The sequence below is a fragment of the Miniopterus natalensis genome, chromosome 2 (assembly GCF_054644295.1).
Source record: "Miniopterus natalensis isolate mMinNat1 chromosome 2, mMinNat1.hap1, whole genome shotgun sequence".
Lineage (NCBI taxonomy): Eukaryota > Metazoa > Chordata > Mammalia > Chiroptera > Miniopteridae > Miniopterus > Miniopterus natalensis.
The window spans coordinates 9,524,995-9,539,891 of NC_142082.1; the positions used below are offsets into that span (position 1 = coordinate 9,524,995).

General features: G+C 40.2%; 1 protein-coding gene across 1 annotated transcript; it reads left to right on the forward strand.

The window, feature by feature from the left end:
- The first annotated feature begins 298 nt into the window (after window positions 1-298).
- ZFP42 (ZFP42 zinc finger protein) lies at window positions 299-3,368 on the forward strand. The gene is made up of 2 exons (XM_016208995.2): window positions 299-331; window positions 1,674-3,368. Exon 2 carries the CDS (start codon window positions 1,757-1,759, stop codon window positions 2,684-2,686), a length of 930 nt encoding a protein of 309 aa, XP_016064481.2. The 5' UTR covers window positions 299-331; window positions 1,674-1,756; the 3' UTR covers window positions 2,687-3,368.
- Window positions 3,369-14,897: the final 11,529 nt, after the last annotated feature.

The window sequence follows — 14,897 nt, forward strand, 5'->3', positions numbered from 1 at the left end:
TGTTGTGTGGGACGTGGCGCAGGGAGGTGGGTAAGGGTCTCGCTTGGGAAGGGCAGGGCCGCCCTGGGACCCGGCGAGGCGCCAGGACAGCCCCTCCCTGCGCCCGCTCTAGGCGAGGTCTCCGGAGAGGGCCTCGCCGTCGCCGAGCCGGCCTTTTGTGTCCACACATAGTTTAGGTTAGTTTCCCAACGGGTTTTGTAGGGGAGCTGTGTCAGGCACTGCCGCGCCATGACTGACGCACACTCCTCAATTCATTCCATCAGACGGCTCGGCAGTGCTGGGGCGCTGAGGAAGACGAAGGGACGGCTCGGACCGACGGACAGCCCGGCAGGTCAGACGCGCTGAAATCATCGGCACCTGGGCTCCAGTCGGTGTAACACGGGGGTAGGGTCGCGCTCAGCGTGGGGCCGACTGAGCCTAAGGATCCGGGGACGCTTGCGGAGGAAGTGGTGGTTCAGGTCGGAGGCCCGGATTGGGAGTGAGTGCGCGTGTGTGTGCGTGCACGAGTGTGCAGACGTGTGCGCGCGTGTGTGTGCACGAGTGTGCAGACGTGTGTGAGTGTGCGCGCGTGCTGATAGGGGAGGCGCGGCTAGGGGTGGGCAGGAAACTAACGTAACATTGTGTGTCAGCCGTAATTGAGAAATTAAAAAATTAAAAGAATAAAGTACCACCTCAAAAGAATCATCTCAAGCTAGTAATTTTTGCTCCTACTTTTACACACCTGCCCCCTTTTCAAAAGCACTTAATTTTTGTTCGTACAGCAGGACCGGACCGTAGGACAGTAAAATCCAGAGATCTTTTATAAGGCACACAACTGTAGCATTAAGCGAAAGACTCTTAGAATAGAATAAATTCATGCTTTAACTTTTACATGTTTAAGGAAATGACAAAACTGTGGAATACAGTCCTGCTCGTCCTCTTTATGTATTATCTGTGGCTGCTTCCACTCTAACAGAGACTGCTGGGCCCAGAAGCTTAAATCTGGCTCTTTACGGAAAGAAATTTGCCACCCTTGGTCTAGAAAAGTGCATGACACAGCAGGATTCCACCTATACTTACAGAATGAAGACAAAGCTAATAAAATAACACCAGCTCCCTTACGCCTTCAGCATTTGTTCTGTGCCATAAACTGTGCTGAACACTTTACATGCAGTATTTAATTTGAATTTCACAACAGTGTTACATAAGAAAATAAGCATGTCTTGCTCCCTTATCTCCAAGGTTTTGTGAACTGCCACTACCCTGAACACTATTCAGAATTGCAGACTCCTACTTTCTACCAACTCTGGCTTATTCTATAGCACTCGACCTTATTACAGATGACATACACACTTATTTTGTTTGCTTATGAGAATGTGTATTCCATGAATGTGCTTACTTCCTGATGTGTCTCCACCCATGAGCAGCCTAGAGCAGGGCTGCCATATAGTGAGTGCCCAATAAACTAAACGTTAGGTGGTTGGTGTGGGGGTGCCCAGGTAAGACCTGGCCGTGACCCACTCATGTCTTAAATTAGAGCTCATTCTCTTACTCTCTTGCGGAGTTTGTCGAGGATGTAAATGTAGTCATTCCATTATTGAAAAGTGAGTTCTCGCCTATTTTTTGAGGGCATGTTTTGACAGTGGCTCTAATGTTGGCATATATTTTACCGCGTGGTTACTGTCTCAACACAGGTGCTTGCTGAAGACTTGCCCAGATCACTGCGACCTAGAAGTGGTTGATACATACAGGTGCAGGCCTTCAAGGAGGACGCAGAATGGAGCAGCAGCTGAACCCCCCGACAAAGACGCACGAACGGCAAGGCCGGAGAAGAGCCCTCAGTGGGGGTAAGCCAAACCCGGCCAAGCCAGGGCCGGCCCAGCAGGAACCTCTCAACACGGGGAGGGCCTCTAGTGAAGGTGGGGACCACGAGCCTAGCCGTCGGGCAGGTGAAGAGGACTCCTTCCCTGACTGTTATCTGGAGTGCATAATAAGAGGCGAGTTTCCTGAACCCACCCCAGCAGAGGACGTGTTTCTTAAGTCCTTCTACCACCTACGAGAAGGATCTGAGCAAGAGCCTTCTCAACAGGTTCCTACAGGGAGCTCGCTTCTTGAATGTTCTCTGCAGTACACAAAGAAAGGGGAGAAGCAAGAATGTCCTCAACAGAATGTTGGAGAGAAGCTGCTTGTTGCGTGTTCTGAGCACGTGACAAGCAAGAAGCCGCCTCCTCGGGCAACACCCAACCCTAACTTAGTAGATCCTACACAGCTTGCAGAATTTGCTAGAAATCAGCCAAGAGAAAAGGAAGAATATGGTGCTCCAGAAAGAATTGTTTGTCCTCGGAGTGGATGCACGAAACAGTTGAGAAATAGAGATTCCCTGAGAAAGCATCTCGTCCTCGTTCATGGTCCCCGAAACCACATGTGTGCAGAATGTGGGAAAGCATTTACCGAGAGCGCAAAACTAAAAAGGCATTTTATGGTTCATACTGGAGAGAGGCCTTTTCTGTGCACTTTCAAAGGGTGCGGAAAACGCTTTTCCCTGGCCTTCAATTTGCGTACACACGTCCGCATCCACACTGGGGAGAAGTCTTTTGTATGTCCCTTTGAAGGCTGTCGTAAGAGCTTTGTTCAGTCAAACAACCTGAAAGCTCACATCTTAACTCATGCAAAACCAGCAAGTCAAGGCAGAGAAGATGGAAAATAATCTTCAAACAGGATAAGCATTTTAACAAGCGATAGGGGGCAAATTTGCCTCATTGATTATTGTTTCCAGGAAAGAATTTTCGAATCGTTGCAACCCTATAAGGCATATTTTTTTTTAAGTGTTCTTTAATTGATTTCAAAGAGAGGAAGGGAGAGAGAGAAACATTGATGAGCCATTGATCTGCCTCCAGCACACCCCCTACTGGGGATGGAGCCCCCCAGCCCAGACATGTGCCCTGACTGGGAATCAAACCTGATCCCCTCGTTCATGGGTTGATGCTCAACTCCTGAGCCACACCGATGCTTCTATAGTTTGTGATACCATTTTAAAACATCATGTATAGAATTATAGTGTGCTTCCAACAGGAGGGTCAGTAATGAACCTATTTCAAACACGTAATTTTTAATATGTTATGGATTAGAATAGTGAATAAGGGGCTAATCGTCACATGCTGTAAAAATAAAATTAACTTTGGTTAGCTTTGTTGTTTCTAATTTAACTTGCCTTTTAAGAATATACTTTGTACTACCTGTGATAATCCTAGAGAGTGAAAATTCTACAATAGATTGTCGATAAGTGAATGTGTAGTTAAGTTTTTTTGAAAGTTCCAAATAATTGTTATTTTCTTTTTCTAATCATTGTATCCACCTATTAAAATCAGATACCTGGATCTGAATGGTTATTTGATAGTGTAAATTTATTTGAATCATTTCAGATAGTTTTCAAATAAAAGGAAATACAACCCCAGAAATATGCTAAGCCTGGATTGAAAAATCAGAGTGTTCACTAAAGAGAAAATACCGTTTGTCTTTGAAAGCAGCAAAAATTGCAGGTTGATAATGCAGTATTGATGAGATGTGAGGAGTTATCTATCTACCTGCTAGCTAGTTAAGGTATAAATTGTCACAGCCATTTTGGAGGGTATTTTGAAAGTTTGCTGTATCAATTTTCTAGGACTGCTATAACACCACCACCAAGTAGGTGGCTTAAACAACATGGCCAGACAAGTTGTCTGCAACACGGGAGACGCCTTCACCAAAAGGCAGCCATGCTGACTTTATGATCTTGGACTTCCCAGCCTCCAGATCTGTGAGGAATAAATTTCTGTTGTTTATAAGCCAAAAACCAAACAAACAAAAAACCCCAAATTTATTGACTCCCGGTTCTTAAGGCTAGAAGTCCAAAATCAAGGTGTTGGCAGGATTGGTTCCTTCTGAGGGTTTGAAGGACCTGTTCCAGGCTTCTCTTCTTGGTTTGTAGGTGAGTATCCTCATGTTTACGTGGTGTCCTTGCATCTTCACATCATCTTCCTCTGTGCATGTCCGTGTGCAGATTTACAAGGTACCAATCATTGGATTGGGACCCACCCTAATGACCTCATTTTAGTGGATTACCTCTATAAAGATCCCATCTCCGAATAAGGTCACATTCTGAGGTACTGAGAGTTAGGATTTCAGCATGAATTTTAGGGGATACACAGTTCAACCTATAAGGTGCATTCTTGTAGACCCAGTAATTTTAGTTCTAGAATCCAGGTCTACAGAAATGTTTGTACTAGTGTACAAAGATATTTGTTCAAGGATGTTAACTGAAACATTTTTAATAGTAAATTCATAGCTTAAATGCCCACTAAAATGAAACAGGTTGCATAATGATACCTCTATTCAACAGGAAATGTGCAAATATCCTTAAAGGAACCTTGGCTGTAAAGGGAAGGGAGTATAGCTAGAAGGAAGCCATAGATTAGGAGAAAGTTGGTTTTACTTTTGAAAAAAATTTTGAATACTTTTTAAAAAACATTTTAAATACTTTGTTTATTGAGTGATTGATTTTAGGGGGAGAGAGAGAGAGAGATCAATTTGTTCCACTTATCTATGCATTCATTGGCTGACTTAGGGGATCAAACCTGCAACCTTGGCCTATTGGGACAACAGTAACCAACTGAGCCATCTGGCCAGGAGGAGGAAGTTGTTTCTAATAAATGGGTCAGAATCCAGTGTATTTTATGCTGTGGAAGAAAATTTAGAGAAAGTGGTTAATCTGGATAAAGGGGAAAATTGGTCAATCAGAAATAGCGGGTAAAAATAGAACTATAGCTTTAATATAAAGATTAACTTATTTTTGTGATTATAAGATGAATACCTCATTGGAATCACCTAATAATGAGCAAAAAATATGCAGCCATTAAGCTTGGAATGTATTTTCCACAGAATCAATACTAGATAATCATATAGTTAGAATACCTGTATTTGATCTTAAGATTTTAAGACACCATTGGAAACAATGGTAATATGTACTGTGAATTTAACAGCTTGGGAGGGGGGTTCAGCACAGCAAACAAACTTTAAGATTAATCTTGACTTAGAAATACAAAAATGTAAACAAGCTTAAAAACAAGAGGAAAACCTAGGGCTTACATTTTCATTCAGAATGAGGTAATTGTTCCTATGGACTATTAATGAAATTTTAATTTTTCTATTGGTAATATATTTGGTATGGCTTTTATACCATCGTTTCTATAGGAATGGGGGTTCTGCGTCTCAAGTTGAAAGGAACATTAGATAAATAATCCATAAATTTGCAATTTCCTTTGAATGAAACACCCAAGTATAGAATTTAGGATGGGAATTCAAACGAGATGATGGAGCATGTATTTGTCTCGTTTTTGCATTGACCGCAGTATTTGCTTTGGTCCTCTATAGATTTCTACTTCAGAGTTGAGTTAGGACATAGCACCACTGAAAACCAAGCAAACAGCAGGATTATGCAGAGCGCAGTCAAGACTAGATAAAATGAATGGCTGCAAACTTAAGGCCTGCAATCTTGATCAAGAAGGATCAAGATTGACTTCCTGATGTCAAGGCTTGTCAATGTCTGCAGAGCACTTTTTCTGGAGCTGAAGGGGACAAAAGCTAAGTATTTACAAATATGAAGCTTAAATGTACAAAGGACAAAAATCTGAGAAAGTGCTTGGGTCTGGATTCCAAAGCTTGGTTATATTCTGGCTTGTTTTTCTTTTCCAAGGAGGAACCCTAAGACTTCAGAATGTAAGAGAAAGAAGGCATGTGGATGTAATAGAAAAAAGACGAAAGGGAAAGGATTAGGTGGCGAGGACATGTCGGCTGAAATCTTAATGTTTTGCAAAAGAAACATACTTATCCACATTTGCATTTTAAGTAAGAATGAGCATAAAATGTGTGAACACATATCCAGAGGCAATTGAAAGAGGAAATCACTCCTAGATTTCTACATGTCTCCAGATACTGGCATTTTACAAACCCTAATGAATCAAGTATTTTTGTTTCATGCTGGTATTTGAATTCATGGCCCATGTCACACTTTTAATGACCAACACATTGTCAGAAGGTAACAGGTAGTTACAGAATAGTCATGGGGATGTAAGGTACAGTGTAGGGAATACAGTCAAAGTATAGGATTGTCTAATCACTATGCTGTACACTTGAGACTAATACAAACTAACACTGAAAGTAACCTGAAAAAATACTAAATTAAGAAGGTAACAGAAATGTCCGTTGCTTTCTTAGTACCGCTAACACATAAGGCATAGTTGACAATTTAAATACATTATGGAATAAATAAATGGGGAAGTAGCTTAATATAATTAAAAAATAGCAAAGTTATATGTATATATTCAAAAACAGCTAATAAAGCATTACTAGTTTTTAAGGAAAATCTGGTTACTGTGAAATGAAGGTGACAACTTGGAAAAACAGCTATGTGAATCGAAGCTCATGTCAATTTGTCCTCAAGCAATCACTTAAAAGATTTTTAAATAATTACATTGATTTTTGGTTTTTTTATTAGTGAAAATTACCTTAAATCTCATTACCCTTTTTTTGGTCATTTCTACCTTCCTCCTCTGAGGCAGGAGACTGAGGGTCTGCTCACCTCCTACCGTCTTGGATAATAGAGAACTAATTTGCCTTGAGAAGTACAGAAACAGGCTGATTTTATTAGATAGTCAAAAATGTGTCAAACCACTTACATTCTTTCTTTACATAAGTTTTTTATATTCTTTGTGATACATGCACAGATCTCCCAAACAATCATGCTTGATTTTTGCATTTCACCCTATAATCTACATTGGTATAACCTATTGGTAGACATAGGATTTCTATCCCGAGAGAATTCTATCCAAAGCACATTTGTCATAAATTGCTCTCCTACCAAATATACATGTGTAGAAATTTGTGTGTGCTTATGTTTTAATTACCTAATGCACTAGCTCTGATTGAATAAATTACATGATTACATCCTACATTGGACACAGAACAGTGCAAGTTGCATTAAAAAGCCATTATATTTGCAACTGAGCAAGAGACAATAATTAAAAAGGCAGTTGGTTGAAATTAGCTTTGAGAGTACAAGAGTTTAAGTAGGATTCGGTAAATGAACATTAACTGTTAACATGTGGTTTTTATTTGGTCTTCTGCTTCTTGTGACCTTAGGATTGAATTTCTTAGATGTCAGTGGGCCAGACATGAAAACACCTGTACAAAGCCATGCTTTACCATGTAGCTTAAGTTGTACCCATAAAAAAGACCAACATAACTTTTGTAACTTTAGTAAGTTAAAGGTATTGGGTAGGCTGGAATGATACCCAGGGCATTAATAAAGTATTTTTAATACTCCTAAGATCTCAGGTGTGTGTCATAAAAAGCTTAGTACATACTTCCTCTAACTCAAATGTTGGTGATAAAATACACACGTACAAATCAAAGTAACAAAACGAAAATTTTGGTTATCGCGACCATTAAATATACAAAACGTTAAAGTTATACACAATATGAGTAATAGTACTCTGCCTAAGGCAACCAATACATTTACAAATTGCTGAGGACCTGGCGTAGTACTAGTATTTGTGTGGGGGCGGGTAGGTAGGAATCCTGGGTTTTACCAGGTATACCTGCCTAGTAGACATTACGTTTAGGGCAGATTAAAGGTGGCTGCAAATTCTCTGCTCCTCCCATTGAGGCTGGGAGTCTCTCCCTTCCCTGTAATGTGCAGGCCTGAAGGCTTCGATCAATAGGATATGATGTAAACGATGCCGTAACAGCTATGCCAGCCCCAGGCCTAGCGTTCAAGGTGCCCGGCCGCTGCTGCCCTGCTCTCAGAAACCAGCTGCCACTTAAGAGTCTGCCTGCCCCGAGGCCGCCGCCCTAGGCAAAATCCAGGGCGCCTGCGGAGACCCTTAGGACAAGGGGCAGAGAGGCGCAAGACGTGAGAAGCAGCCCTCTTGGAACAGTCATCCAAGGAACTAAAGGGTCTGGATGGCTCCTTCCCAAATTTCTGACCCACAAAATGAACAAAAACTTTTTTTACATGGGGACTATAGTTGAGAACACTGTTGAAAAATTGAGATTTGCTGAGAGCAGAACTTAAATGTTCTTACCATGCGTGTGTGTGGTAATGTCAGTTTGAAAGGAGGAATCTTTTAAAATGTATGTCAAATAATGATATGCATTTAAATATCTTACAATTTTATTTGTCAATTATACCTCAATAAAAACTGAAAAATAAAATGGTGGTTTTAAGCCACTTAAATTTGGGGTCAGTTTTTTAACATGAACTCCATTTCAGATTTCTCGTTTGAATTTTAGTCTTTTCTCTGTTTGCATGTTTCTGTGTCTACACATGTGTACACACTCATATATACGCATACATAGAGATTTTATATCATTGTGCCTAAGTTAAAAAGGATTGTTGAATGTATTTTGAAATTTATATACCAGATGTATTTTCAGGAAGAGCCATCACAGTGAGGTAGTGAGTTTCCTCTTCCTAGGCCAGCGGGAGCTGATCAATTTGTGGGCTAAGGAAACTGCAGCTGCCTTTAATAAAAACTAAAGCTCAGTCTCTGTAAAGACTGGTGGAGGAAGAATCTCCACCTGGGAGGAACAATATCTCTTGACCAAACTGGCTCTGTCACCCAGGGCTGGTCACCTCCCTGGGAGGAAGGCCATTAATTACTGCCGCTGCCACCACTGTCCTTAAAGGGTCATGCTCCACTTTAACACTGACCCTCGCACGAGCACATAGCTCTTTCTTTATTCCTTAGCAGTAAAAATGAGATGAGGCTGGATGGAGCGTTTAAAGATCCCATTAAAGGCAAGAGGATAGCACACGACAGCTTGTTTTCTCAGGCCGCAGGTTTGAGGGATCACTTCCAGGATCCAGAGTTAAGGGGAAAAGCCAGTGATTTCTTTCATTTTCACCTAAGACGTGGTTTAGCTTTCTGGCTGAGGACCCACTTATTTCCTGAGCTTCTAACCTCTGTATATCTACATGGGGTATTTAACTGGAAGACCCCTGAAGTTACCTCAGATCGGGGTATGGGTGGACACGGAGAGAGAACCTTATTGAGATTGGCGAGGGGCAAATTCTGAAGGCTTTATGAACCACTTTAAGGAGTTAGAAAGTTGCCTTGTAGACAATAATGGAAGCTGGGGGCGTGGTGCTGAAGGGACTTTTATACTGTGCTTAGGAGCTTTAATTTCTCATATATAGAACCCAAAGTCATCGTCAGTAGAGTGATAGTTCTTTTAATTGCTTATTGTTTTTGTTGTAAGAGCTGAGTTCATTTTCAAGAAATGTGGCAAATTATAAAGTGTGAATAAAAGATTAATACACTAAATTTCACCAGCTAAAAAGAATGCAGTGCAATATACAGATCTCGTAACATAGAAATGTACACCCAAAACCTATGTGATCCTAATAACCAGTGTCACCCCAATAAATCTAATTTAAAAGCTAAATAAGTGAACCATTTTGGTGAATACATTCTTTAAAAAAAAAATCAATGAGTTTAATCAGAAGAGCAATGAATTCAGCTTTGCCTGTCATATCAGGCACTATAGTGTGACCTGTGGGTGTGGCTGCCAGTGTGTGGGAAGCGGGGGAGAAGACTGGCCAAAGGGCAGTTGGGAAGTAAGAAATACTGAAAACCTAAAAAAAGGCAGCAAGTGTAGGAATAAAGAAGAAAGAAGAGTTAGGAAATATTTAGGTAAAATGTTCAGGCCATGGGGATGCGTGGGAAGAGGACACATCTTGAATAGCCGAGGTTTCCAACTTGGTGCCGCAGCTCAGTGTGATGTCGTCGAGGGGGAGGGAAGCCGGGTGCGCAGGAGACGCAGGCGAGGCTGCAAAGTGCCCTTTCAGATGCGGAATTCTCTGGAACTGCAGTTATGCATGTCGGAAAAAACATCGTGAAAAGCGAGCTTAATCGAATTTGACTGTGGAAGCTAAGAGTGAGGCAGAATTCACATTCCAAAATTGTATTAAATTCTTAAGATAACTCTTGCAAAGTAAATGAAACAGAGATAAATAGCATTTAACAGGTTAAATGTAAAATGGCTTTATTTTGTTTCCAACTCTCCTAATTGGCTAGCAAGTTCATGACAAAATCAAAATATCTAAAATCAAAACAGATCAAAACTATTTTCTCTCTAGCAGTCAAGTATACATTTGCACAGAAAATGGATAATAAAGAATGCTCAGCCAAATTTTTTAAATAATTAAGAATTCAAAGCCTGCTAACTAGAAATTTCTCTAGTCAAAGAAATAATCATGGTTGTAAAAAGCTGACAAGCCATTTATTAAAAGAGCAGTCAACTAATGCTTCTTATTTCAAGGTTACGTTATAAATCAACTTAGAGGGGCAAAAATCCTGTAGGAGACCCGTAGGAGGATGCGCAGAACCATTTAAACTATAAAAAGAATCATAAAGTGCATATCTTACTTACAGAAGGAATGGGGTTTAAAAGGGTGGTAATTAACAGAAATTACCACAGCTGGCATCCAGCAAGTTTCAATTTGAAAGATCATATAAATTGATTTATGATGTTCCCATGTGACTAATGAAAGTAGATTGGTGACCAGACTGTCCTAAGGGCTGCGTTAGGGCACATGATTACCTTACAGAAGCCCACATTAATAATAAAATCATTATCACCAAGGAGTAAACAAAATAGTTTTCAGAGTCAACATTTTAGATTTTAACACTTGTACTTGATGATTATTAACTATCTTTCAAAGCGATTAGAAAGAAAACTGAAGAAGCCTCAGTCCTGCTCTTCGTTTCATTGTTCCCTGGGAAGAAGGGGGGTTCCAAGCCTTCCTGTCAGCACTCAGGCAGAGCAATGAGGGGAAGCACTAGGTTTAATTGGACATATGCTTCTCACATTGAAAGACGGAGAGATAATGACCGTCCAAAGGAAATATGGAGAACTGATCATGTCGCACATAGGCCTTGAAGAAAAGACAGCGTACATTTGTGTAAATCACTCACTCATTAAGGAAAAAGCCCAGATGAAATGTGGTCTCAATAAAATGTTACCCTGCCACGGGGCTTAAATATGGTCAAATTTGAGTATCTTATCTTAGAAACCGGAAAATTGGGAACCCTTAGCCTCTAGAGATGAGGAGGACATTTCTTACACATAAAGTTTTATCTCTTGATCAAGGAAGTAGTTGAAAGAAATTTTAAAAAATATATTGGGCCCGAGAACATTTCAATAAATTCTGGTCCGGCCTTGTACAGAAATGGGGGCAGTAATATTCTTTGCTCAAAGCAAATAAATTACACTGTAAGCTGCATGAAGAGAGAGAAACGATCTGTTTACTTCTGTATTTCCTGCGCCTAGGGAGTGTCTAGCACATAGTAGGTAGGCAGGAACTGACCGTATGTTAAAAGAATGAACTCTGAAAAGATCAATTCTAGGACACGTATTGACAAGAAGTAACAGGTATTCTTAGAGTAAAAACCATTCATTCATCAAATTCTTTAGTGCAAAGCCTTTATTGAACTATTAGATACAGAAAAAAATCTATAAATCATAAAGGCATTGTATCCCACTTGGGCCGTTCCGGGCATTGCCCATCCTCACCCAGGTAACCATTCTGCAGACCTCTAACACCATTTTTTACTGTTGATGGCATCTGGGAAGTTTCCAGTTTGAGGCTATTATGAATAGTGCTGCTATAAATATTCTCTTCTTGTCTTTTGGAGAAATATGTGCTCACTTCTTCTGTAGATAATTAGAAGTGGATTGCTCATTCTTTGGATTTGTGTATTATGAGCTTTAAAAGATATTGTCAGTTTTCCAAGTGAGAGAGAAAATTCCTCTAAAGAGATTTTTTAGAGCTAGCTGGGGGTCCTTTATCAGATGTGCGAGTCACAACGCACAAGCCAATCCTCGGTCCCCCGTTGCTCGGTTCCCTGCCCAGGACTCAGTCTTCGCACACCCCCTTCTGGGCCTGCTCTCCTTCCTCATCTCATCCTGCTTCAAGCCTTTAAATATCTTCCGTAGATGATACAGTTCCTCAGATCTAACTGCCTACTCTCAGCTCCACTCCAGCGTCTTACATGCAGCTCAAAGCCCCAATGTCCACATGGCTCCACCTCCAGGCCCCCTCCTCCCGCTCCCCTCTTCCCTCTGTGCTGCCAGACTCCCCTTGCACGGACCCTTGCTCCGCACTGAACTTGGCGGTGCGTTCCCACTTCGGGGGCTTTGCACTTGCTGTCGCCTATTGCTTCTGCCTGGAAGACTCCTCCAGAAGGCACCCCATAGCCGTCGAGGCTCTGCTCCGACGGAGTCTTCTCAGCAAGGGCTTCTCTGATTACCCTGTTTAGAATGAGCTCCTACCCGCCCCTCTGCCAGGGCTCCTCATCTCCTTTCAGCGCTGTTCTCCAAAGCCCTCGTCAACACACAGTAGATTTTAATTATTTATTTGGTTTATTGACCATCTCCTTCCTCGGAAATGTAAATTCTATGCAGGCAGAAATGTGCATGTGTTTTTCACTTTTATATACTCCACGAGGTCAGTAACTGTTTTGTTTTTTACTGTATCCCGAAGCATCAAGACCCTGGCACACAGTAGGCACACAGTAGATATATACCGAGTGAATCAATATGCTTACTAACATATTGTATGGCAATCTGTTAATGAGTAGCCTGAAATTAAATATAATACCACAGATACAGTCTTACAAGTAACCCACAAAAATAAACTATAATCTTCTGTCTAGCTAATGGGATGCCTTCTCATAGATTCCACAGACTAGCTAAAAATATTTGTTCCATGTATAGACTTTCATTGTCTCTTGGGGTTTTCACATACTGTGACCTTTCTCAGCATCTTCCTTGAATCAAAACCGACACTCAGGGACTTTACTGTGCAAAGATCAAACCAAAATTCTCTCCGTATGTTAGAAAACCACAGTGAGTACGAGATGTGAAGTGCATTTACTATGTCCAAAGAAATTCAGAAATGTAAAGAGAGAAATGAAAAGGAATATTTTATTCACTGTAAAACAAAGCAACAGAGGAGAGAGCCTGTGCGTGAGTGGTGAAGGGTTACGGGTTTGAGCTCCCACCGGTCCCACTCCCGCTGCCAGGGCACCCCCTCTCCAAATTCCTCCCAGGGAACGAACTTAATCCCCAGGCTGCATGAAATTCTTTAAGCACTTACTTCCCATTTATTAAAAATGTTAACAATAATGTAACATATGATTATGATGCCCTAAAAAAACATAACATAGAGCGAAGGTAGCTCCCCCGACACCCTACTTTCTTCATATATGGTCACCGTGAAGTGGGCAGGTTTCCTCCACTTCTATGCGTTTTTATGTGTGTGAGCATCTAGGTTTGCAACACATATTCATAGCATGCATGGTGTGATCTTATTTCTCATAAAAATCTTGTTATATGTGTCTATATACTTATTTTGACTTTTAAAAATAGGATGAAATAAACACTATGTGACCATGTTTTTCTAGTAGCGCTGTATTTTAGACAGTCTTTTCTGGGATAAGGGTCTGCTCAGTCTTCTTAATGGCTGCATAGTATCCCTTAGTCAGAATATATTGTATTTTATTTAATTATTTCCTATTGAAGGATATTTCAATTGTTGACTTTCTGTTATTATCAGAAATACTACAGTGAACGCCCTAGTGTGTGACTAGTGCCTAAGTTGTGAATCTGGTTCAGTAGTGTTCAGAGTGTGGGCCTGGGGACCCCAATGTGTTATTTGCCTTTATCACAATGTCAACATGTACACTTACGATGCAGTAACAAGTCAGCCAGGTTGCACTTAAGAACAAATCAAGGCACTGGCACCCAGTGGCACCAGTAATCACTATATTCTGGTCTGCATGCATCCAAGAACGGACAAGAGTCCATTTTATTTTAAAATGTTTTGATGGAGCAGTAAAAAAAAATAAACTTTATTAAATCTCAAGTGCACATTTTAATATCCTGTCCAATGAAATGGAAGTATGCATAAAGCACAGCCATTGCACAATGGTTGTCTTGAAAAAACACATCTATGGAGTTAACATGAAAGCTGAATTAGCTGGTTTTCTTATGGAACATAAATTTTACTTGAAAAAAACAACCAAGAGACAAGCTATGGTTATTCAGCAATGGGTATATGATGGACATATTTTCAAATATGAATGAAGTAAGCCTGTCACAGTAAGGAAAACAAATGAATGTTTTTTGTCAATGATAACATTTGGGATTTCATGAGAAAATTAGAATTTTGGAAAACTTGTATCCATCACTGTGAACTTGACAGTTTGCCCATACTTCAAGGTCTCCTGATGAGATTAATGGTGATATTTATAAAGGTGATTTTTTATATTGTCTAATGAAATGTGTCAACATTTGGAAGATCTGCATAACTCAGTGAACCAATATTTTTCAAATGACCAGTTCTTCATATTATAGAATTATGCGTGAGAAAAAGATCTATTCAGAATGTAAGATAGATGAAGTTTATTGCCACAGTTTCAGATTCCATTACACAGACCATTTTTTAAAAACCTACGCTTATAATTGTGTGTGAACTGTAATTCAAAAAATGTTTTTTAAAAAACTAAACCTATAGAGTTTTAGTGTAGATTCAAAAAATATCCACAATTATCTAAAATAACTATTAAAATTATCTTCCCTTTTACAACACACATCTGCATGAGGCTGGGTTTTCTTCGTATACTTCACTCAGATAAACATATCAAAACAGACTGAATGCAGCAGGTATGAGAAACTAGCTTTCTTATTAAGTGACATTTTTATTCTAAGAAGAGAAAACACAGTAATCATTCCAGAATCTCCAAGGTAAAAATCTACATTTTAAATGTGTCTAATATAGTTTAAAAATAAGAATTCTTACTTTGGTTAGTTCTATC

What these genes read in the sequence shown, in the direction of transcription:
- ZFP42 (XM_016208995.2), top strand. Translation starts at nt 1,757, where the DNA reads ATGGAGCAGCAGCTGAACCCCCCGACAAAGACGCACGAACGGCAAGGC.